The 26,655-nt window shown below is 41.5% G+C and overlaps 3 protein-coding genes across 3 annotated transcripts; 1 reads left to right on the top strand and 2 right to left on the bottom strand.

The window, feature by feature from the left end:
• Positions 1-3,660: 3,660 nt before the first annotated feature.
• LOC128742840 (protein asteroid) lies at positions 3,661-6,290 on the bottom strand. Its single transcript, XM_053839318.1, has 2 exons — positions 5,036-6,290; positions 3,661-4,977 (listed from the first exon to the last, which is right to left on the bottom strand). Exons 1-2 carry the CDS (start codon positions 6,194-6,196, stop codon positions 3,661-3,663), a joined length of 2,478 nt encoding a protein of 825 aa, XP_053695293.1. The 5' UTR covers positions 6,197-6,290.
• Positions 6,291-7,104: 814 nt separating this feature from the next.
• LOC128743423 (mediator of RNA polymerase II transcription subunit 30) lies at positions 7,105-8,243 on the top strand. Its single transcript, XM_053839997.1, has 2 exons — positions 7,105-7,258; positions 7,316-8,243. Exons 1-2 carry the CDS (start codon positions 7,138-7,140, stop codon positions 8,131-8,133), a joined length of 939 nt encoding a protein of 312 aa, XP_053695972.1. The 5' UTR covers positions 7,105-7,137; the 3' UTR covers positions 8,134-8,243.
• A 373-nt stretch (positions 8,244-8,616) lies between these two features.
• LOC128740875 (uncharacterized) lies at positions 8,617-18,880 on the bottom strand. The gene is given in 5 exon segments (XM_053836448.1): positions 8,617-9,091; positions 9,385-9,472; positions 13,489-13,587; positions 14,649-14,729; positions 18,820-18,880. Coding segments are annotated over 5 exon segments (804 nt in total).
• Between the last annotated feature and the right edge of the window lie 7,775 nt (positions 18,881-26,655).

Raw genomic sequence — 26,655 nt, forward strand, 5'->3', positions numbered from 1 at the left:
TATCATCTTGTTTCGCTTATCTAAAAACAACATTGTATTTGTCTTACCACGGTGTCTTCAGCTATGAGTAACTAATGGAAGATCTAGTGAACAATTCCGATGAGAACTTAGTCGTATGCTAACAGGGAAGTCGAGCATCTGGCTATCTGTTCTCTATTTTGGGAGCGGCTCAAAACGGCGTCCGAACACCATCATCCTCGTGTCAACGTGGAATTCTAATTCTAACTATACACCAGCGGTTACGTATTTGATTTTCTCCAGCACAATGCATGTGCATATCGATTGAAATGCAGTCTATCTTCGTGCTTTGCTAGACTTCATACGTTTGATTGTTGCACCTCAGAGTTAACGCGATTGATGCGACATACTGTGGACGTCACGTGTTACTGGTTTGCCTACTCAGAGATGATGCTAGGGACCACCAGACCTGCGGTACATACGATTCAGACATAGCTTTTATATTGATGGGTAAGATGCGGAAACGGGTTATTGGGTGCTGGCCAATCTGCCCTACAATGTACAGGCGGAGAATCGATTCTTCAACATACCTAAGCATCATCAAGGTGCACAGCCCTCACTTAGGTTCCGATCACGACAAGGAGGATTTCTACGCGTAGATGGAACTTCAATTCCGCATGGAGGAAAAATAGAAACAGCTCATTAGAGAATTCAGCTCATTCAGCTGATTAACGAAATGAACCTAAACTCGTTGACCTTACCACCTCCAAGGACAGGGCTATACGTGCTACTTTTTTCCAACATAAACTCCACAATACACCACCAGTCACCACATTAAACAGAAATACAGATCGACTAAGTTATGATTGACCATCGAAGCGCTACTCGTTGACTCGAACCACCAACCAACTGATAGTGATTAAAATGTGCCCGTAAGCCGTCCTTTGTGAAAAGCATTCGGTACCAACACCAGCCTCGTTTGAATTTCGCACGTCCAAATCAGCCTGAGGTCGCCGAAAATTACGCGCATTCGCTGAAAGCTACGCTGGCAGAACAAGATGAGCTGGACAAAGCCCCTCTCGAGGATTGTTGAAACACCATCAAGAAACAACCTTCAAAAAACAACCAATCTAAAAACAACCTTCAAGAGCGTAGCAATACACAAAGACGCATTATGGCAGGAAATCGTGCCTACTTTGGACTCCGTAGGACGCTGCGATCGAACAAAATTCGCCACCGCACGAAGTTAACAATCTACAAGACGCTGATTAGACCGGTAGTCCTTTACGGCCATGAGACATGGACTATGCTCGTGGAGGACCAATGCGCCCTTAGTGCTTTCGAATGGAAGGTGTTGGGCACCATCTACGGCGGAGTGCAGATGTAAGACGGAACGTGGAGGAGGCGAATGAACCATGAATTGCATCAGCTGCTTAGGGAACCACCCATCGCTCACACCGCAAAAATCGGTCGCCTGCGATGGGCTAGGGATGTCGGACGATTGCCCGGTTAAAAAAGTTCTCAATAACGACTGGAACGAGGCGGCGGGGCGCGCAGCGAGCAAGATGGATCGTGGAAGGCGACCTGCTGACCCTACGTAGACTACATGGCTGGCGAATTGCGGCCATGGACCGAGTGGAATGGAGACGACTTTTTCGTACAGCAGAGGAAACCACGGCCTGGAGCTGATTAAGTAAGTAAGTAAGAGCGTAGCAGAGAACGCCGTACGGTACGTGGAATGGAATCAGCAGAACGACTGGTCGTATAACGATGAATGTAGGAGGGTGATGGACGTTTAGAACGGAGATACAAATGCGCAGTTCGAGGAGAAATTCTTTTCCCCTGTCATTAGAAAACCTAGCCTTCATGTTTCCACCAATGATAATAATCTAAGGATCGCACACTTTGCCTCGGTTACAGGAATGACCACGTTAGAATATTCGGAAACAAAGCATCGAAATAGAAACTCTAGCTCCTAGACCGATCATTTCCTGATCGGCGATTGACACTTTACGGATGTACTGGATCCCTTTCGTATCCATGATAACTCTAGTCGGTTTCCCCTGAAAACCGTATTCTTCCAGAATTTATATATCTCTGGTCGATTTACACTAGCACATGCGTCTTTGCCATCCTTTCCTGCTTAATACCCGCCCTACTTTTGTCTCATCCAATGTCTGCTAGCATTTCTGGTCGAACTATTCGTTACATCGATTTGAAACCACACAGTCGAAAACGTTCTCCGCTAATGACTATTTAATGGTACTCCAGTAGGCCTTTAGACGGGCTTCATCGCGCTCGCCCCCTACCGATAGCATGACTTCAAGTGACAACGCAAAGCTTTCAGCGACATCTGGTTCCTTCTGTCGCGTTAGATCATTTCGATAACTGTCACTAGGTAGTGATCCGCATCAATGTTAGCGCCTGGACAGTTGCTGACGTCGATCTATCAAAACATAGTTGAATTGGGATTCTGTCTGGTTGGGTGTATCGAAGGCGGAGGTAATGCTGGAAAAAAGTACTACGTATGGTCATGTTCTTGGAGGCGGCGAAGCCGATAACCCTTTTTTTTCGTCGGAAGGTTAGACCACTGCGACCATTATTTTGATCTATTTTGGTAGACTTGTTCCTTTGTCAAGGTATTTGTTGCCGACATAATACTATTGAAGGAAGTGTTCATCATTGTCAATTCATACCTTTTCTCTCAGTCCGACATTGCACTTCTTACAAAGTTCATTACCTGATTGGGATTTACAGACCAGATATCGAAGGGCTCCATTGTTCTTTTACCGAGGGTTCATAATCTGTGAAGAGTGTGCACTGCACTGGCAGAGCAGGTGTTCTGCGGTTTCGCTGTCCAGCCAATCAATCAGTGACCAGACCAGACAGTGACCGGTAAATAGTCCTATTATTATACTCAGTATTGTGGATTTTTGGCTTTCCAGTCAGTTTTATATCGAAAACGCATTTTTTATATTGCCAAGTTCAGCGAGCACCAAGTTGGTTTTCGTGAGGATCGCCCCACGGCAGATCAGATATGTTGATTTTAAGGCGGCGTACGATTTAGTCAAACGAAATAAGCTGTGGGAGATAAAACACGGTTTATCACTGACTAACCGAGTTAAGCAGACCTGTGCGACGCTGGATGGGATAGAATCATGCATCAGAATGACGAGGAAAGCCTCAGCCGTTTCCGTGACGTTGGAAAGACAATATAAGACGCAAAGGTAAACGACGAGTTGCAGCTGCGCATAAGGCCTTCTATGGTAAGTTAGAAGGTACTCTTTCCTCAGATATCAAAGCGTTGAATGAAATCACCTTATACGATACCTTTTTTGTTCCCACTTCATTCTTTGAAGAAAATTTTGAAAAGAATTGAATGCGATTAAAAAGAAAAATTATAGATCATGTAATCATTATTTGTAGGATGCTTTTTAGATTATGCCGTGTTATTATAAGATTACATAGATCAGATTATGTCGTGAAACGACATCAATCAAATAAAAATATTTATAATTTGTTTCACATTAAATGCCATTTGCGTATCACAAGTCCCCCATCCCGTGCAGATTTTGCATGCGACAATCCTAATACATCTCATCAGAGACTTGATCAGCAAAAGTATTTCGAAGAAAATAAACTGAGCATACGATTTAACATTTCTAAAACAAATCATTTATAAACATAAGCTTACCCTTAGTTTTATTCTGCGCAGATGAGCAGCTGATTGAACATATTGTTCATATCACTAAACTCGTCCTGTTCACTGCCGGAATGAACGGCAACTTGGTCTGTTTCCGTATCCTGCTGTTTTCGACTTCCGTTGCTTCGATTTTTCGAAACTTTACTTTTTTTCTTCGGCTTCACCTTTACACTTGAGCTACTGTCATTCGCAATAGTATTCAGTTTGGGTACCAAATCTAGCACAAAGTGGTACAACATTGAATGTAGTGCAAACAGGGCTGGTGAATAACGAAAAATCGTTCTTCGGATGTATTCTAACGGATCTGAACGGCCTCTCAACGTTTGGTAGACATTGTGTATGAACAAGCCGTTGTAGAATTCATGCACCCGCAGTGGTTCGAACGGATGGCGCAGCAAAGCATTCAACGTGAAAAGGTTCAGCATAACGGCTTGCAACTCGGCAAATGTATGCGCAACTTGGCGGTCGAACTCCGCATGTCTTCGATGCTGGCGTTCGTTAACAGTGAAGTGTGGCAGTAGAATTTCGTACGTTAGAGTCGCTTCCGGTTTTTTAACTGTCGACGTAAGCCTTTTGATGCTTTGCATGGCAGTTTCCGCTGTGTGTGCTTGCAGGTCAAGCTTCGTGTCATTTTTTGAGAAGGCTGTTTTCTGTGCTTCCAGGTATGTTTTAAGATTCGTTTGGAAAACCTTCTGATCTCGCGATTTGTTTGTTAAATGTTTGTCTACGTATTGCAGCTGTATTAAGCACAGTATTAAAGTGTGAATATGAACATGACTAACATCACTGCTCTTAAAAGCCCAATTTGTTACGCACAAAAAGTATAACCTGTAATTGACGGGAAAGTTTTGCAATCTCAAGAATACTTCATCACAATTTGGTAATTCTTCAAATATCGCTTTTAAAAGAGGTAAATTCTTTTTTCTGTTAGGGTCAAAAGTAACTGATTCGGGTAGCTGTACATCTTGAAACCGTTCCCAGCGATATTGTGCTACGTTTTGACATCTAGTAAGATACCGAAAGTTTCGTCCCCGCTTTGAACTTTTCAACAAAGCGAAAATATATCGTAAAATGTCATAGCAAATCTGGTTGCTATCTGGTTTGGCAATATTCTCCACTTGAGGATAATTGATGTACTGACTTGAATGGTAAAGGTCAATCACAAAACGTGGAGTTAAACCAGCCTGATAAATTTCCAATAGCCATGGTTCCCAAATAAAAAACTGCTCTTCACGATCTCTTTCCTCTTCCTCATCTTTTACCGATTCAGCTTCCTCTTCTACAATTTCTGGTTCGTTCTGTTCATCCAGTGACTCCTATGAAGAAAACATTACTATTGATATATTATATTACTATTACATTTACCATAATTACCGTTTCACTTATCGGTTCTGCTTCCTGTGTTTGTTCTTCATCCACTAAATCTGGCTCGTCCATGGTCTCCGAACTCTCTTCTTGCAAATTATCCAAAAAATCATCTGTTGCACATTCAGTATCCTCATTTTTGAAACCAAAATATTCATAGGAAACGCATTCTTCACAGTTGTACCCGTACATGGCACTTTGCAGCTGCCGCGTCAGAGCAGTCCGACGCCTATCGTTGACCTGATTGAGAATTGCTCTTGTAGCCGAATGGACTGAATGGTGCTTCAACCATTTCAGTATCGCAACAATGCGCCGCTGTTGTGGGGCTACTTTTCGACTGACTTTGCCTACCTTCATGGTAGAATGAAACCGGGCAAGAACACGCCGCTCGATGTAGTCGTTTCCCAGCAGCGTCGCAAGCAGGGGTAGCATTTCAGGTTTAAGACACTGCTCTGAGCCAACCAGTTGTTCAATTGTGTACAGAGAGCAGTCCAGATAACAGTAAGACTCCCTAATCTGATCAGGCTGAATGTCTCCGTCACCCTGTCGGGCCAGTAATCTATCTCTTCCTTTATTCTTGCGGTCCACCAATTCAATTGTATATTTCTGCTCACTTTCCGTTACCCTTCTGTATATTTTGTGGGTTACTGTAACGTACGGTATATACTTCACGTTATGAATATAAAAGTCACTATCATAGCTCAGCACCGGACAGTCGAGTTTTCTTGCCAAAATTGCAATTTCATTGTCCGCTTCGAATAGGCAACGCATAAAGGGAACCCTCATCGCCCGCAATGCATCAACAAAGACTTCTCGAATTAGAAGTGGAATAATTGGCCGATTTGAAATGGTTTTGACGTGTTTAATTATTTGAATTCGTCCCAGCATCCGACTGCATACCGTTTTCAACTTATTCTTTTCGTAGCCTCCGTCTAGTAGCACATATGGTTGAACGTTGCATTTGGCGAGAAGTTCGAAAAATGCCACAACCGAACGAAAGTAGTGATCGTAGTTTCCACCAAACGCACCAAATTGTTCCTCTGAGCGAACGAATAATTGAATGCATAAGTTATCACCGTCGATTACCAACGAGCAATCGTGTAGTTCGAAAGGCTCCAGAAATCTCTCTGCATTTGCCGCAATATAAGTGGTCAGTCCTCGTACACCCATCTCTGCTAAACTGAGGCTAAGCTCTGGTTAACACGGAAATCGCCGGTATCCAATTAGTTTATTTGGCCACAACACAAGATAACCAGTTCTTAAATAAATACGATTCAAAATTCAAATGTCCTGGCCGACATCCGGCACAGCGCGATACAAAAAAGCACAAAACAAAACAAAACTTCCGCGAACCCGAGCACATGCCTACATGCTAAAATGAAACGACTAATATTCGCTAAGTAAGCACAAATCGATCTCTTGTACTCTCATGGAACTGCCCTATGGAAAGTTTGTGAAGATTTGGTGCAAAGTTTTGTCTATCCTTTTCACTCTTTAACAAACCTGTGCACAGACTTCACAAATAGAACAAACTTGGGAAGGTGGCAGCACCGTCCGTGAAAATCGTAAAAATGCACAGGAAAAATTACAGTCGGGAATTTTAAAAAAAAAAGTTTTTAATTTTTTATTTTTATTTTGATGTGGTTAATGTGGCTGTGTGGTCATTCACCACACAAATATTGTTTTTGTAACCATATAACCATACATGGCCCAAAATGGCCCAAACTTGTACGATAATTTTGAAAAATGCCTATAGAATTATCGATATACGTTCTATGGCTATTATGAACTTAACGTCGAAATAATCCTACAAATATGAACAAATTGACAAACAAATATAAAACATAACAAATATTGCAAGAAATTAATAATATTTCGAAGTATCTAACAAAGTCTATATAAATTAGAAATAAACTAATATGTATTTAGCAACATGAAATTAGCGTGTTTATTCATCTTTTATATATGTATTTATCTTGGGAAAGAAAATTTTGGCAGCTGTCAAATTCCGGCGATTTTTTGTTTACAACAAGTTTGAAGTTTTACGATCGGAATCGAAACGGCTCGATAAGTTTTTGTTCGCTTTTAGCTTGATATTTTCTTGGGAAAGTATGTCCGGGCAGTTTCCTAGTGGATACCAGAGCCCCAGTGGGCAGCGTGGTAATTTTAGCAGTCCTATGATGCAACAGCAGCTAGGCCAAATGGGGGTTCCCAATCCAATGGGAATGATGGGTTAGTATCCTTTATTGTATCGCGTTTGGAGCATGAAATAATATTTCATTTTTTCAGGTTTTAATCAAAACAACGTAATGTCCAACCAGCAACAGATGCAAGCATCCGGTGGTCAAAGTAATCAAGAGATGAGCATGAATCAAAACTTGCAACAACAGCAACAGCTAGCCAACCAGCAGCAAGCAAATACCGGTCAATCTGCTGGTCAGGGTTCGCAACAGGTACAAAATCAACCACAGAATCCATCACAGCAACAGCAAGCTGCCCAGCAATCACCTCAGATAGGAATGTCGACAAGCGCTCAAAATGCTCCCGCTCCTAACGTAGCAGGCAACATGATGGCAAATGCCCCGGCAGTTGGTCAACCAGGACCGGGACCGGTTTCTAATCCTCAAGCACCTTCGAACATGCAGCAAAAGGAACTGAACCTGCTTACGCTTTGCCGAATTGGGCAGGAAACGGTACAGGATATCGTTAGTCGGTTTCAGGAGGTTTTCGGCATTCTCCGTGTGATTCAACCTCCCAATGGAACTAATCAAGGTTTAAGTTCGAGCAACGATAAAAAGGCAAAAGTACAGGAGCAATTCCGCACAATAAGGCTACTGTTTAAAAGGTTGCGACTACTGTACGACAAGTGTAACGATAACTGTCAGCAGGGTATGGAATTTACCCACGTAGAAAGTTTGATTCCATTAAAAGGGGAGCCGGAGCGAGCTGAGCCCGTTCATACCGAAGAGTACAAAAAAGCACTTCAGGAAAACCGAGAGTTAATCGAGATAGTGATGCTGAAAAATAAGCAGCTTAGAGAAATTATAGACAAAATTCGGTTAACTATATGGGAGATAAACACGATGCTGAGCATGAGACGGTGCTGAAGTGTGGAAGATTTTTTTTTGCATTTATCCGCTTTTATTTTTTTTATAATGGAATAGTTTTATAAAGTAATGGTATTACGTATATATTATTGAGTTGCAAATATATACAGTGACAGCAGTTTTGGTTTTTATTTTTTCTTCGTATTTTACGCTAAAATATTAATGATAGGTATCAAACTATTTGTCTTCCTTTTTCGAAATTTAAAACAACTAAGTTTATTGTTTCATTGCACCATGTTTTTTTATTTCGTTTTGTTTTACTTAACCGAAATAAATAGTCTTCGTCCACACATGTCCATCTGTACTCGTAGAATAAATAGTCAGTATCACATCCTAAACACCAATATTTACAATTATCTCTTGTATTGCTCCCATGTTTTCATCTTCCGTCCCGAAAGTGAATCTGTAGAAAAGTTCATGCACCCGATATTCCACGCCGTTCACCCAAGAAAATGTCCTCTCTCAATGCACACCCATTCCATTTTACTCCAGTGTCACATCCGCTAGGTCGGCTGATATTTTATCCTTTTCCCGATTAATGATACCATTGGAAGGTTTCGATCGTCTCCTTACTGTTTTCCTAGCCGCTGCATTTAAGGACAATTTTTCACTCTTCGCAGCGGATGTTGCTGGTGGCATCGGTTTGAATGCGACAACAGCATTCGGATCCACATCGTTGATAGCGTCTCCCGCACTCGTCGGAATTGGCTTGAATGGGATCTGCTTGAGGGCCTCTTCCAGATCCGTTACCGGAATGGTGCCTATTGCTTCCTCTTTCGGTTTGTTCTTATCGAACAGCTGCTGCAACTGGTTGTAAGCCGTCTCGGAAATCATCGGTGACGCTGGAATTTCCGGTTTGCTTGCGTCTCTGTGCTTGTCCTTGTTGAACTGTTGCTTCTGCTTGGTTTCCTTGGACCAAGCTTGCAGCCAGGACTTGCCCGAATGGTGACTTGAATTGCTCTGAGATTTCTAAAATTTAAGCAAGAAATTACCAAAATATCGGTTGAATATCGCTTCACGTGGACTTTTATTGAATCTATTGAATAACGAACAAAGCACGTGTTTCTGATTAGCCATATTCCAACATTTGTGCTGAATAAACGCTTATTAAGCGCATGTTTTTTATTATTATTATTGACTCTTTGTAAAGCAGTTAAATAAGCGATCATTCAAATAAATGTTTATTGGTAGTTGTATGCTTTTTACATAATAATCTATTTTGTTAAATTCACGTGAAGCAAAATCTGGAACAATATTGACAAAATAAAAAGAATTTATCTTACGAGTTGCTGGAAGTCTTCAGAGTCTACATTTCGCTTGCTGCTGCCAGAATTTGAACCTAAAATGGAACATATGTATAAGTAGAGGTATTTTGGTAATAAAGATGCTAAATTGTAATTGCTAATTTGCAGATATTTATGGATTATTCTGTGAGGCCTTCGACATGATGTAACAACAAAACCTCGACGCTTTCATTTCAATCGCCTGGCTTAGTGCGGATGGAAAAGTAAAAAAATGATGAAGACGGAAGGAATCGGATGCTCCAGACATCGAAGAGATTGCAACTAGGCACTAGCTGCAGATATTCAACCCGTAACCGAGTCCTCTGATAAAGAATGTCTGTCAGCATTGAGCTGAGAAAACACCTGAGGATTAAGTGAAAATACATTTTTATTGCTCGTCAAAATCCGATTCTGCCCAAAAGGTTATGGGCCCAGCATCACTTGAGCGGAAAGTTCACTCGCGAAAGTTTTCGTGTCGGGACAACGGTCCAGAAAAATTGAAAAAACAAAAACGCATAGTTTTTTTGTGGACTAACTGACCTGAAGTTTTCGCTGCACAAGTTTGAACAATTTCAACAATGAAATCACGTAATTTAACCTAGATCTGACCGTGGAGGGAAGTACCACTCTCGCCAAAGATTCACGTCTTGCGGAGACTTTGTCGGAAGCTCATCCGGCTGCAGTTGCCATAATACGGAAACATGGTTGAAAATTTCGCAGAAATTAACTCAGCTATCGAGGCGTCTCTCAACTATGGGTGAAGGGCTATTGGCTGGTGACGACTATTTTGTCCAGCCTGCACAAATCCTAGGATAGATTGATAACCGCCGACCGAAAGCCGACGATAACTTTAATTTAAAGTTTGTCAAAGGAAAACTACAGAACGAGTTAAGAAAGCATGTAAAAGATGCAAGTTAAGGCGGAGACGGAAAACAAGCGTTTAAGAATGAAGTGCGGCCAAACTAATCGAAGAAGAAAAAGTAGGAAAAGATTTTCCGCTACTGCGTGGCATTTCCAGAACGGTTGCCACAAGTTGGAACGTGTTTAGCAAGTGAAGCAAAAGTGATAGCAAAGCGGCGAGCAAATTTTCCAATTAAAACCGCGGCACTAAATGATTGCGGAGGGCAAGGAAGAAGCGAAAAGATCCGTTACATATTACCAGCAACGCATCCCTGGTAACAATGCTGGTTTTACTACACACTTATGACGGTTCTGGTGACCAAAATTGGTCCTTAAAACCGCAATAAGAGTGCAATAAAACTCAAATTGTTACTTGGGATCGATCCTGAAAAAAATCTACCGACAACTACGAGCATTGCACTCGTGGAACGAGAAGCAACGAGGCTTAGTTGTTGCAATCGTTGAATTAGCTGCATTGCCATGTGCCTCTGAACCTGTCTCTTCTTGGTTGTCCTTCTCTGCAAGTCTCGTCCGCTCCTCTCCTCAAATGGAGGTAGAATCGGCCATTGGACGAAATGATGCAATAGCTCTTATCCAAGTCGGGGTTAGCTAAGCAGTGTTGACGTGAAGTGGCGTCCACAGCCAATTTTTTCCAAAATGTTCTTCCTGCGTCGACGATTGATGTTACACCATTTGACGCTTTACCGGACAAGAAATGGCGGATGCACGACCAGTAGGCTAGGATACTTTGCGAAGCGATTTGTATCAAAACGTACGTCAAGTTAGTTGATGGGATTAAAATTGACTTGAAGCAGCGACACGGTCAACATCGATCGTGCGTAAGTGCGGTTTTGAAGCACGAGTTCGATATTATCGAGTTAGGAGAACCGGCCTCAGATAACGCGAAAGTTCTACCAGGAACTGAACGAATCCCGCAGCGGTTTTGTGCTGCGAGCCGCAACATGCCGAGATAAGAATGGCAGTATTTTGACGGACGATCTTGAGATGACCGAAAGGTGGATGTACACCTGAATGGAGTCCAGGCGCAGAACCACGACGGCGGAGAAAGCAACTTTGACGGTCCAACAAACTGGAAAAAAGTGCCAGCCCCAACGATGGGCGAAAAAGGTCATCTTGCTACTAGCTAACCCAGGACACATTTCTGTTGAGTAGTAGTTTATTCAACAGTTGTATAGCTAATTATCGGGTAACAAGAGTTTAATAAGCTATTATACAAAAAAATACTTGTTGGGAAACGACAATAAATTATTAAATGTGTCGGCATAAGGCAGGCAGTATTCTGATGGACGATCTGGGTGAGGTGACCAATTAGTGGAAGCAGCACTTCGATGAACACCTGAATGGCACCCTGGCGGAGACTTCCGCTGACTATCACCAATTGCGAACAGCTTTGTAGGAATTTGTCAAGCCAGCTTCGTCGAAGGACGGTCTTGAACGGATCAAATATTTACATTGCGGCAGATCCTCCAAAACGGTTGTGAATACAGAATTTCCATGCGCCATTTGTTTGTTGACTTCAAAGCCGTATATGATACCATCGACCGGAAAGAGCTATGGAAAATCATGGACAATAACAGCTTCCCCAGGAAGCTCAGCAAATTGATTTAAACTACGATGGATGATACTCAGTGCTGTGTTCGGATTTCGGATGGATTGTCAAGTTCATTCGAATCACATAGAGGACTTCGTCAAGGTAATGGTCTCTCATGCCCGCTGTTCAACATAGCGCTACAAGGTGTTATGAACTGAGCGGATATCAACACGCGAGGCACAGTTTTCAACAAATCCAGTCAATTCGTCTGCTTTCCCGATGTCATAGATATTATCGACAGAAGATCTGCAGCAGTGACTGAACAGTACACCAGACTAAAGCGCGAAGCAGTAAAGATCGGGTAAAAGGTAAATACGCCTAAAACAAAGCACATGCTAGCCAGCGGGACCGTTGCCGACCGACGCAGCTTGGACAGTAGCATCGACAACGATGAGTTTGAGGTAGTTGACAAATTTGTCTACCTTGGCTCACTGGTAACGACGGACATTGATTCGGAGGCGTATTATCAGCGGGACTCGCACTTACTATGGGGTTCACAAGCAATTGCGGTTGAGCAGACTAAGCTCCCGTGCAAAGAGTACCCTGTATAAGACGCTCATTAGACCGGTTGTTCTCTACAGTCATGAAACATGGACAATGCTCGAGGAGGACCGGCGAGTCCTCGGAGGATTTTCGGCGCTGTACGGGAGAACGGAGTATGGAGGCGGAGGATGAACCATAAACTCGCACTGCTATATGGCGAACCCAGTATCCAAAAAGTGGCTAAAGCTGGACGGATAGGAAGGCAGGCATGTTGCCAGAATGCCGGACAACTACCCTGTAAATATGGTGTTTGCATCAAATCTGGAACAAGACGACCAGGGACGTTATGGGACACGTGGCCGTCGTCGGGGAGAAGTCAGTCAGAAAGTTGTGTGGTTAGGATTGGGAGATCTTGGATGGCCCAATCGCCATTATGATGAACAACGAGTCTTTCATCCACATCATACAACTGATTTTACCCAAAGACACAAGGACGAATGGTAACTCGACGTATAGAATTGAAGACCGCTATGGGCTATGTGCTAAGTGTTACTAGCTACTACTTGCGCAGTTCAAAAACACTCCCGGGTTCTTTTGAAATGAAAGCAGCTCTACTGAATTAAAACTAAATGAGCTAAATGCAAATTACTTCCTTCAAGGCTATTGGACATGGTTCAACAATCAAATATTTTGCAAACGCAAAAAAGAAATCTTTTTGAATCACTGTCGTAATGACGCCAGCAGCACCAAATAAACTTCTATCTGCCAAGTTCCATGTATCGGAAAATGCAACCATAAACAAGTAAATAAACGACACAGAAAACAAAACCGATGTCGTATAACTGCCTCATTAACATATGCTCCATAGATGGAACTATTGAATAATGCACACCGAAATACTGTGAGGGACCATTGCAAAATGTAGAGCGAAGCGAAGAACAAATCTTGCAATCTTATTTCCATCTACTAAAAGAAAGAAAATAAAGCTTTGCTTGTGAACGGTTTAAGAATGCAGACAAAAGGCAAGCTGCTAGATGAACTAAAACAATTTTTTTCACAATCTGCAATGAAACTCACCTATTGGTCTAGTTCTTTGCTGTGGTCCAATTTCAAACTGCACCTGGAAATCAGCATGGTCTCCCAGTCGGAATCCGAATCCAAGTCGGGAATCCGTTCCTAAAATTATACAAATAATTAATCAAACAAATAAATAATGACGAAATAAAACAGATAGTCGTAAATCAGTGTAACGTGACTAATGGCATTCAGACGGTCAGTGAATGAATCGGAAACGGAGCCACCGTCATCATTCATCGATTTCTTAAGCGGTACAGACAGGGCACCGTATGCAACATTACGATTAGCCGGGTTCACTTTCGATTTCCTTGGCATAGGCCGTCTAGCCGCTGCTGCTGCGCTGAGTCCATCGTTACTGTGCAGCCTCAATGACCGGTTTCGGCCTTGTCAGGCCTAAGTCAAGATGAGATAATAGGCGTGCTCGACCGTGTGACATCATATCGTGGCACAGCAAAGGAGAAATGCGGAAACCGGGTGCAGCTCGGCAACCGGTTCCAAGATGCACCTTTCCTATCTCACTGACTGCAACTGAGTTGGAACCTATCGGAACCACTGATGCGCGTAATCGTCGTGCGGATCGTTTCTTGTGTAATTTGCAAAATTTCATTCATTTATATAGCATCATTAGATTCAATTGGCGGAATGATGAAACAAGCAAATGACAAGCCAAATTCAAAGGGCAATTCGCACATAATTGTTTCATATTTGCACTACTCGTCGATTCCGTAGGTGTTTATGTCCAATCTAGGTGATCTCATAAGCTGCTACGAAAACGATTTAATTAGAGCAATTATTTACCGGTCGATCGTTGCGCGCCGCATGCTTACAGCCTCCAATTTGAAGCGTCAAGTGTTTGTCTCCGGCTGATCGATGAGTTGGCTGGCTGCGGATTTATTGACCGGCCGCTCGTTTGAAATCGAGGTCTCAATATTTGGCGCAATTAGATTATGAGCAAACTATTTTCGATGACTGCAGGCGCGTGCTGGTGCTGCCTGCCTGCCAGCCTGCGTGCCTCTTGGACTTGGACCAGTCGATTTCCATCGCCTTGCGTAATCGTGATGTTTGCCGCTCAGTACACTTTTTCTTATTGACAATTGCTATTGCACATACCTATACATAATTCGTTTTCAGGGCAAACGGTTTGTTTGTCTTTGGCTTACCTTTCCGTATTGGTGGGATGTTGGAGTAGACTAGAGAAAGAATGGACGGCAATTCCTCAGGTATGATGAATGCATTTGAATCTGAAAGTGGAAGAGCAATTATGGAAAATTATTTCAGGGGTGATTTTATGAGTTTTTTTTTATTTTACAACGTAGTCTCCTTCGTTAGTCAAAATTGTCGCGATCAAGTTTATGTGTGCACTGTGCAGTGTAGGTATATTTACATCCTGTTTTTGATGTTTATTAGCCCGGACACGAAGCACATTATAAGTCAGTCATAAATGTGTATTTTAGTACGATTGTCATGCAAAAGCTAAAACCGCACTAGGCTAAGGCAGAAAATTTATAAAAATTGTGTAGGTAATTATTTCTAACAGAAGTTCTTCAATATGGCAATATGAACATATTTCTTTTGACTCGTTCGAATCTACTGCCAGTTTCTGTATTGCATCAAAAAAATTTCGTACTTAAATCTAATTCTTAAGTTGCAATATAAAATATAGCTACAACCAATCGTTCTGTCACTCAATAAAACGACCAGACATTCAAATGCATTAAAAACTGTATGGGAACTATTTTTTCTAAGCCACTTAATGAATCGACACGAGGCCACCTATACCGGTTGCAGACTAAATATTGGAGGTGTTCAAATGATTCAAAATCTTTTTTCACGCTCCGACCAATCAGACCTTGTGGCGTTGGGCGCTCCACCTAGAAGCACGAGTATCATAGCATTCATAGCATAGCTGACAAAGCTTATAAACACTAAACAGCCGAACCGGAAAGCTTTGAAAAATAATCATAATGCCATAAACGATTAAGTCGGACGAAGGTCAACTATTAAATAATGAAACATAACCGAGAATTATCATTATCGTTTTGATTGCTCAGCGTCGTATTATTCGATTTTTGTTGGATTTATGTAATATGCGCTAGGTTATAGCCGCGTGCAGGATTACTTTTGTTGTGTCTTTCAGAATGTGAAAAATTCGGGTCACATTAACATAATATCAGTGCGACATAACAAAAGGGTAATTCGTAATTATAAAAAAAAATAAATAAAAAGGCAATAATTTTGACTGAATTATTCTAATTCTATAATTTTATGATATTCTGAAGCGAGGAGAACGCCTGACCATTGATAGGAAACCAGGAAGCGGCAAAAAAATTCTGCTCGGAACATTCGGAATGGACAAAGGCGACGAAATAACGACATGGAATGGAAACTTGGTACCTGAAACTGGTACTGTTGGTGGTGACAGGGTGTTGCTCGATCAGTTAGAACCCCGAAAGTTCGGCATCGTGGCACTGCAGGAGATCTGTCGCAAAGGTGAGAAGATGTGGAGAATCCGTGGTGGCAAAACCCAATTTTACCAGAGCGGTGGAATGGCCAACGAGCTGGGAACGGGCTTCGTAGTGATGGACCAAATGCAGGATAGCGTAATGGACTAGAAGACGATCAACGAGAGGATGTGCTTGTTGATGATAAAAGGTCGTTTTTACAACTACACAATCATAAACGTGCATTGTCAACACGAAGGTAGATTCGACGGCGAGAAGGTAGCGTTCTATGCGGAGCTGGAGGCAACGTACGACAGCCGCTCACCACGGGACATCAAGTTCATCAACGGGGAAATGAACGCCTAGGTCAGCAGGAAGCAATGTATAGACCGGTGATCGGGTCCCCTAGCCTGCAAACCGACACGAACGATAACGGCCAGCGGTGCATCAACTTTGCAGCTTCCCGAGGCTTAGTGATCAGAAGCACTTTCTTTCCCCGCGAAGATATCCACAAAGCCACCAGGAGGTCACCTGACCAACGAACCTCGAACCAAATCGACCATATTCTCATCGAGGGCCGGTTTTTCTCGAACATCACCAACGTACGCTCCCTACGGAGTGCGGATATTGACTCGGACCACTACCTAGTAGCAGTACATGTGCGCTCAAAACTATCGACGGTTTATACCTCGCGACAAAGTCGCCCTCCTCGGCTAAACATTCGGCAACTAGACAACTCGCGAACTGCCGAAAACTAGGCGCGCGTACTGGGTGAAGCTCTGCCTTCTTCTGTGGAGCTAGATGCTTCGACCCTCGAAAACGGATGGAGTAGGATACGCTCGGCCGTCAACGAGGCCGCAACCGCGGTGCTAGGTGTGGAAACCTCGAGTGCACGAAATGATTGGTTTGACGGGGAATGCCAAGAAGCGATAGAGAGGAAAAAAGAGCTTGGGAAAACTATCTGAGCATATCTACGAGAGAGAATTTGGCCAAGTATCGACGAGCGAGGAATGAGTTGACCACGATCCTGAGGAGGAAAAAGCGCCAGAAGGAGGACAGAGATCGTGAGGAGCTTGAACAACTATTCCGGGCTAATGATACACGCAAGTTTTACGAGAAGGTGAACCAAACTCGCAAGGCCCACAAACCAAATCCTGACATGTGTAGGGACGAGGGAGGGGATCTTATCACAAACGAGCGCGAGGTGGTCGACAGGTGGAAGCAGTTGTTCGTTGAACACCTCAATGGCGATATAGCAGCAGGAGACGCAATGGAAGTTAACCTCGGAGTACCTATAAACGACAACAGCGTACCGACTCCCGATCTCGAAGAGATCTGACGAGAAATCGGTCTGCTGAAGAATAATAGAGCCGCCAGGCAGAACTCTTAAAAAATGGCCAAGAACCGCTAGTAACGGCACTTCACTGGTTGATTTCAAGGATTTGGGAAGAAGAGAAACTACCGGAGGAGTGGATGAAAGGCGTAGTCTGTCTCATCTACAAAAAGGGCGACCGGTTAGACTGCTGTCACTACCGCGGCATTACGCTGGTCAACGCCGCCTACAAGGTGCTCTCCCAGATTTTGTTGCGTCGTCTATCCCCAATAGCAAGAGAACTCGTAGGGCAGAATCAGGCGGGCTTTATGGGTGCCCGTGCTACTACGGACCAAATTTTTACTCTCCGACAAATACTTCAGAAATGTCGAGAGTACAACGTGCCCACGCATCATATTTTCGTGGATTTCAGAGCAGCATACGATACCGTTGAACGCGAACAGCTATGGCAGATAATGCACGAGTACGGTTTTCCGGACAAACTGACGCGGCTGATCAAAGCTACTCTGGAACGAGTGATGTGCTACGTGCGCGTTTCGGGGACACTCTCCAGCCCTTTCGAATCGCGCAGAGGGTTACGGCAAGGGGATGGACTATCCTGTATATTATTCAATATCGCTATTGAAGGTGGGATACGGCGAGCGGGCATTGAAACGAGGAAAACGATCTTCAGTAAGAGTAGCCAACTCCTAGCCTTTGCAGACGACCTCGACATCATTACTAGAAACCGTGGGACGGCGGAGGTAATCTACGCCAGACTATAAACGGAAGCTAGGAGGATAGGGTTACAAATTAATGCGTTGAAAACCAAATATATGGTAGGAAGAGGCTCCCGAGATAGTAACGTTTGCCTCCAATAATACGAGTAAGGAGATCCAACGACGCATTCAAGTTGGAAATCGAGCCTACTTTTCCCTTCGCAAGACCTTTCGATCAAGGAGCATACGCCGCCGCATAAAGCTGACGATGTACAAAATGCTAATCAGACCGGTAGTCCTTTACGGACTTGAGACAGTAACTTTACTTACGGAAGACATACGTGCACTTGCCGTTTTTGAACGAAAGGTGTTGCGGACTATTTTTGGCGGAGTACAGACGGAAAGCGGAGAGTGGCGGAGACGTATGAATCACGAGCTACAGGCACTGCTTGGAGAGATTCCCATCGTACACCTGGCGAAAGTAGGGAGACTACGGTGGGCTGGCCACGTCGCAAGGATGCCGGACGACTGTGTAGTGAAATCCGTTCTCGTCAAGAACTCCACCGGCCCCAGGAATAGAGCGGCTCAACGTGCTAGATGGCTCGACCAGGTTGAAGCCGACTTGCGTGTGTCGAGACGCGCAACGAATTGGCGACGAGTAGCCCAGGACCGAGTACAATGGAGAGGAATTCTTGATACGGCAAGAGCCACCCCGGCTCTCGGCTGGTAAAGTAAGTAAGTAATACTAGACAACAATACTTTTCAAACAGAAGCGGATGAATCTGAGGCGATAGAAGAGAAGCGTTTTGAAAGTCTGTTTCTAAATCGATGGAAGTAGCAAAAATCAAAAATAACTTACTTGAATTATTATGATTACACTTCCAGTGGACGGATAACTGTATCACATGATATTTTGACATTTTTGATGTTTCGACATTTAACCATATAATTGCAGCGCCGTAGCGTGCAGTTGGCCAAACTGGTCCTCACCATGTGCGCTACCTCTAGAAGACGCCAAAAATGACCAGAACCGCATTCTCAAATATTGTATATAAGGAGTTGTACGGATAATGTATGATAGTCTTATTCTAAAAAATATTAAATTTCGAAAGAATACTGATTTAAGAAACGAGGGGGCACTAAATCGGGCGTTTACCAAGGCAACCAATAACTACGACTACAACTCACGCTACGACGCTCTGGAACCAGGTTTAGAATCTGACCCAAAACTTGATGAAAAAAAACTGGCCTAAAACATAGTCTACAATCTAATCCAAATCTGTTATAAAATCTGAAATAAAATTTGATAAAAAATATGGTCCACGATATAGTCCAGGTTCAAAATATGGTCCAGCTCCAGAATCTAGTACAAAATCTGATAAAAAATCTTCTTGCTAGTTAAAAATCTGATCCAAAATGTGGTACAAAATCTGATTAAGAATGTGGTCCAAAATTTGGTTAATAATCTGGCTCAGTTGGAGAATCTGGTCCAAAATCTGATCCAAAATCTGAAAAAATATGCTCCAGAATTTTGTTCAGGCTCAAAATCTTGCTTTGGTCCAATATGTGGTTCAAAATCTGGTCCCACATTTGATCCAAAATCTGATCAAAGATGTGGCACAAAATATTATCCAAAACCTGAAATTTGATAAAAATGTGATCTAAAATCTGGCCCAAAATGTGGTAGAGGTCTAACATCTGGTTCAGTTTCAGAATATGGTCCAAATTAAAAATCTCCAAACATCCAAAATCCAAAATTTGGTCCTGAATGTAGTTCAAATCTGCTCCAATGTTTGTTACAAAACCTGGAACAAAATTTGTTACAAAGTATAGTCCGCAATCAAGCCCTAGTCCAGAATTTGAACAACATTCTGATTTGAACATTGACTGATCCAAAATCCGGTAGGTGGTTTAAAAACTGATCAAAAAACTGTGGCCCAAAATCTGCTCCAGATCTCAAATCGGACCCAAAATCTGATCAGAAGTGTGGTCCAGAATCTAATCCAAATCTGTTCCAAAATTTGTTATAAAATTTGGAACAAAATCGGATAAAAATGTAGTCCACAATTTAGCACAAATTCAGAATCTTATCATCTTATCAGAATCTTATCAAAAATAATAAACTTGCAAGGAACAAAGATTGAAGAAACGAGGAAGTGCCAAATCGGGCCTTAGTCAAGTGCGCAATAAATTTGCTCTGGCAAAGATACGGATTGAATCAATTTGCCCGTGACTTTGAGAGTATGCCTTCTGTTGTGTTGCGGCCGAGAAAGGAAGATGAACCAAAAATATGGTCCACAATTTGGTCTAGAATTTGGTCCAAAATTTGATCAAAAATGTGGCCAAATATTATCCAAAATCTAGTCCAAACCTGATCAAAATGTGGTCCAATTTCTGATCTACAATCTCTTACAGCTCCAAGATCTTGTGCAAGTCCATAATCTAATAAAAAAGCAGAAAGGTTTTATTCCAGACACAACCGCGTAGCTGGCGTAGAACTACGTTAGGCGGGTTTTTGCGAAGAAGCCTTGACTTGTCTTTCACAACATATTGACATATGTGTGGCGTAAAATAGCGTTAAGTAAATAATAGTGCTAATAATTGTATCGTACTTTTGGTATGTATTTTGTGTAATTTGTGATTTGTGATTGTTACCAGTGCCAGAATCGGAGTATTGGGCCGACTGACAGTTGTTTGAAATTTTTAAACTCAAAAGTTCAATAGAATTTTGACATTCAAATTGGAGCATGGCCCAACTAACGACCACCCAATAACCAACCGTATCTTCCTCACGCACCCAGTTATTAACAAAATTCTCTCGTTAATATCAAACACTATTCACATATATTTGTATATTGATGATATTAAAAAATTGTTATTATGGCTTGACTGTGCTACAGGTTGAAAAATCCAAATTTTTGCAAGTCGATAATTTTTCAGATCGTTTCTTTCATTTTAATGATTGAAGGCTACTAAGTAAGTTAAAGTTGTTTGCAAAATGTTTTGTACCTTACTGCCTTATACTAAGTTGACGGTCAAATAAACATTAGCACCACTACGGATCCCTTCTGCCTTGTCTTCTCCATCATTTTCGAAAGAAATTGAATAGTAAAGGATTGCAGGCAACTAACTGACGCAAAGCAGCAACTGAAACGTTCAAAACTATTCGCGGATAAAATAGTCGCTGACTTTCCCCACTTTGAGAATTGCTGCGTTACTTCATATGCACAAATATTCCTTCAGCCGTGTTTCCTTGTAAGACAACAGTTCCGAAAAAATTCTTGCAGTACCTATTCGCGACTGCGAAAGCTAAAGAGATTTTTAATTTTTAACACATTGTCAAAACTTGCGTGAAAACAAAAGCAAAAATATTTCCTTCACTTTTTTCTCTCGCAAAAACCAAACAAATACTAGTAACTTCCTAGTCTCGAATGTGGATACAATCTGGCAAAAGGAAAGGATTGCTGCTCACTTTTCTGTGACGTTTCATCTTCAGGACCTCCATCAGTTTGGACTAGATTCAATGTTAAAAAATAAACTAGGTTGAAATGGAGGGGTGGTTTTATGCTTTAACAAAAGTGTTTACTTTCTGGACATCAAACTTGACTAGGTTTGTCGCAGTCCTAAGAAGTCTTGTTAGGATGAGAGGACTTTATCACTCTTTCTCGCATACTTCCCAATCACAGATATCAAATTAGTATAAGTCTAAACGTCGTAAAGAATCTTCGACCTATTAGGACGAGGGGGTTTTGTTGCTTTTTTTTCTAAACATAAAGTAATCGAAATCACAATAAACATATGGTGTATTTAACTGTCGTCCCTGCCTGTGGAGCAAGGCGATCACAAAGAAAATGTATGTGATAATTTGACCTTGAAACTGTTCTGTATTTTCTACTAATTAGTGATTGAAAAATAATGATTGAAAAATAAAATAATATTGAAAAATAAAACTTTGAAATTGAAATGATTGAAAAATAAAACAATAGAAATCACATAATTGCTACATCTTTTATGAGTCGATCAGTATCTAAACTATAAAAATCCATTCATAATTGGCAGAGCTATTAGCGTTCAAAATCTTTCAATCTTTCGTGACGCTGGGTTGAATCCAAATTTTGGATTGACACCCTGCGGTAAGACGTAGTTCTACGTCAAAATGTGGTCTAAAATCTCATTTGAAATCTAGCCCAAACCTGATAAAAATGGAGTCCAGAATCTGACACAGATCTAGAATGTAGTTTAGATCAGGTCTAGAGTGGATTCCAAATGTAATCCAAAATCTGATTCGAAAGCTGGTCAAAAATCTGATCAAAATCGTGCTTCAAAATTCGGTCCACAATCTAGTGCAAATCTGTTCTAAAATTTGAAACAAAAAATGTGGTTCTCAATCTAGTCCAGGTCTAAAATACGATTCAGGTCGGAAATCTGGTCCAAAATCTAGTCTAAATCAGAGTTTGTTACAAAATGTGGAACAAAATCTTATGAAAAATGCGGGCTAGATGGTTTGAAAACTTTATCAAAAACAATAAACCTGGAAGGAAGACGCACGGATTCAAGAAATCAAAACATGGTGCTTATTCAATAAAACTCGCAAAAAATTAAAGACAAATTATCCCACTGGGAAAGTGGACGGGTATTTATCCTCTTAATGATTATTTCGAGTAGCAGTGCTCAAACGTCTACGCCCTCAGTGTATCAATTCATTTCTTGGTTGCTAGCTGCTACACTTTAATTTAGTTGAAATAGGTTATATCGCCTAATCGACCTTGAATCAGAAAATAATTACATATCATACTACCTAGTACGAACGGTTTCAGTTTGGAAGCTGTGAGGCTGTGACTACCCAGAAGTCAAGCTGCAATAAAATGCTGGTTAAATAAAATAACATAAAATGTTCTGACTGTAGGTAAGTATGTCTGGTGGTTTTCACCTTGACGTGCCAACCGAAACGAGCCGGGCAAGCGACACTTGCCAGTCGCTCGAGTGAACGTAAAAAAACTTCAACGCCCGCCGTCGTCGCGTCCAACAAAGCGCCGAACCTGTTCGTCACTGCTCGGGTTAAACTGCAGAAGGACAATCTAGTTTCTTTTTTTTTTTTTTGAGAAGTAGGAACCGAGTTTTCGTGTTGATGGTATGCGAATTTTATGCAATGATTGATTTGCAGAAACTTTGTTTAGTTATATTAACGCAAATTTAGATTGTAGCGTAGAAATTACGCAAAGGCGGAAGTGAAGTGTTTTATAGGTACAAATAACTTTAACAAAACTGTGTGACAGTGCGCCTTAACAAATCGGACATCCAACAGCATTTTTTATCGTTGCTTCACCTAACCTAGGCACAGAAATGACCGTGATAATGTGCCACTATGCAGCATATATCAGCATTTTGACGGACTTTAAAGCCCTGTGTACGCAGCCGGTTCAACGGATCTATTGAACGCTGTGGCATGGCTAATCGTTTGGTTCGAGTTTGGAATGAAGAATCAATAAAGTTGTACACAAAAAGTGAAAATAAATTAAATCATGCATAGTGAAGTGGGTGGGTGCATACATACATATACCGGCAAAACGAGGAGCGTAAATATCCGCAATTCAGCTGTTTCACTTCATCGCAAGTAAGTTTGCTGGTGGCATTGATTTTAAATTCAGTTAAACAAATCAGATTTACTATTTGGGTGACATTTTTACCCTAGATACACCCTAAAGAAATTAAATTCGTTCGCCTTTCATGTACTGACATTTAGTTGACTGTACAGGGGAGAGTTCATCACACTTTTCACCACTTACCATAGATAGTCCGAACAAAAATGATTCATCAAGGATGTTTTTGAAAAACAAAAGTGACGGTCCCGTCACTATCACTGAATGGAGATGCCAAAAGCAGAGCTTATTACCGCATAGCCGGTTGCTAGCCAATGACGCATTGGGTAAGGTTGTAAAAGCCATAAAGTCTGAATAAAAGCCTCTCTAAACATCCAATTACACAGCTCATTAAAAATTACCATGGCCGGCAAGACAAAAAACTGTCATTTTTCACTGTTTTGTGTGAAACAATTCAATTAATCATTATTTGGGGTCCTTCTATTACATACGGCTACCGTAAAGCGGAGTATCTTTTATTTTTGCTGATGAAATCTCACACTATACCCGAACCGTCGTTTTAGGTATGCATCGCTTTTGGAATATGCTCAAACAATTATACGGATGGTTTGAGATAAAATCAAATCAGTCACACCATGGTCATCGGTACCACCAGTCTATCTGACAATGTTTGGTTATGGTTATAAAGTCGTTTATTACTCCATTAGGATCATCTTACGAAAAAGCGCTAGCAAGTCATAAAACTGTGTGTTGAAAATCTCTCACCCGATACTGAAACCCGTAGGTTAGGCATTTGAGTTTTATGTTCGACCTTTTGACCATTTTGAATTGATGAAGACGAATCGAGCCGCCTTACGTAACGTGTTAGCGAGTAGTCAACCTGAATGTTTCACGAGTCATTTTCACAAACTTTGCCTATATACTATCGATTCATCAGCTTGTACTACAAGTATGGTTATTGTTGAACATTACAACATTTGGGGTGATCGGTTCTAACGTGTTGAAAATATAGGCTCACGTGAAAGTGGGTTATGTATTGTGTTTGCTTTTTATACAGTGTGATGGAAATTAAATCTCCGCTGGCTTCGAAGAAAAAAAAACTAACCATTGCAACATGATACTCATGTATCTAATGGGTACTTGATGGAGTGTACCTACCAGCTTTGCCGTAGCATAAAAGCTTATTAGCACTTCAACTAAAGTGGTAAACCGTTTCAATAACGTGAACAGTGCGCCAGTGAATCGCTGTTTCTCCATTTCAATGTAGATGCAAATTGTGGAGTTTCACAAAAACTTGTCATAAAGACACTTGTCAATACACCCAACGTAGGCAAGCAAGTGAATGCATCAGTGCTGCTTATTGACAGAAGGCGGCTGAATAATGCCAATTACTTTGTGCGTGATACCCAGTTAGTGTGCGTGCTGAACTGAAATGTATTTTAACAACCGATATAAAATTTTAGTATCTACCATTTTTTCTAGCCGACCTGGCCTAGCCTGATACCCTAATCGTCTAAAAAATTACTTATAGTAACGCAACGTGTTCCTATTTTTATAACATCACGCCATTACTAGTTACTTGCCCAACCGCTTGTAAAGGGGGGTTTACAATTTCGAACGGAATAAAACCCACTGTTATAACCTCACTGTTGTATTGGACGCACATCTCCTCCGGATGGTAATTGTAAAAATTGATGCAAATTATGGTACCTCCAACAATGGCTATCAGGTTGCAATCTTCACTGCCAACTTTCAATTGTAACTATTTTGCAAATAAACCGTTAAGTATTCCGCCGGACCAGAAGAGCTTTTTTCTGGTCGAGCATTGCTTAATAAGTTTCAATTCGCAGCATCACCATCAGCAGACTCTTGCCGAACATAAATTGCATCATCGCAACAGTGCCAGTGGCGGTGGCGGCAGCAGCAGCGGCAGCATCAGTAGGTACAGCAGCAGGTGCTCACAATTCAACTGAACATAGACTTCACGACGATTGCAGCAGATTACCGCGCCGCCGCCCGATGCGATATGAAATGACCGGTAGCAGCAGGAGACTGCCGTATCCGTACTCGCATCTCGTGGCATGTGGCATCAGATGATAATGCCCGCCATGCAATGTTTGAATTTTCTCTCTCCGTCGATTTTTTTAGAGATTGGACGTTGATGGCGATTTCGATTATCCACTTGTGTGTGCTGTATGCCAGAGATGCACTATTTCGAAAGGTTTTTCTGTTGATTGGCCGCTTCGTGCTTCATGTAATTGCTTATTATTTAAATCTTCGCTAATGTTTATACGAAAATACATCTTATGTTTTTATTTCTTGTGAAAAATTCGAATTAAAATCGATTTGTCCTGGTTTGCATTATGAATTATGAGATAAAATGACTGTCAAAATCATCAAAATGCTTAGACTAATACAAAACAATGCCAACTTCAAAATTGTTACAATGTTGTTTACTACGAACTCAATTGTTACCAGCCCAGACAGCAGCATCTAATGTGAATAAATAATAATTTCTATTTTCAAACATTTTAGAGCAATCTTTGACGAGATTCCACTAAGAAATGTTTGCAAGAATTGTTGCAGAAATTCAAACTTTTACAACAACAGGATGATACAAGCCGCCTCTATCGATTCCAAACAAAAATACCAAAGTATCAAACTGGTACCAAAATCTACAAAAATAATGGAATATTTCGAGTTTCCACCACTACTGGTACTACCACAATTACAGAAGCATGTACCCTACTGCATCTTTTTGCAAGAAAAAATTTTGTTTGGAATTACAAAATAAACCAAAGTTGCTATTACCCTTATAGAGGTGAATTCACGGTTACCCTAAATTTTTTTTTGTATGCCAGAAGGGCATTGGGTTACCTACGGTCACTCTAATAGTGCAGAAAGATGTGCTATATTTTATGAATAAACTTCTCCAGACACCACCCTTGAAAAATTTAGCATTTTTTACCAATTGCTATAATGTCCATATTTTTTGCGATTCTGAACCATTGTGCTTCCCCCACGTTGAAGATATTTTACCAGTTCAATCCCTTTTAATCAATAGAACATCTTTGCCACAACACAATAATGCATTC

This window comes from Sabethes cyaneus, chromosome 3, assembly GCF_943734655.1.
Source record: "Sabethes cyaneus chromosome 3, idSabCyanKW18_F2, whole genome shotgun sequence".
NCBI classification, from domain to species: Eukaryota; Metazoa; Arthropoda; class Insecta; order Diptera; family Culicidae; genus Sabethes; species Sabethes cyaneus.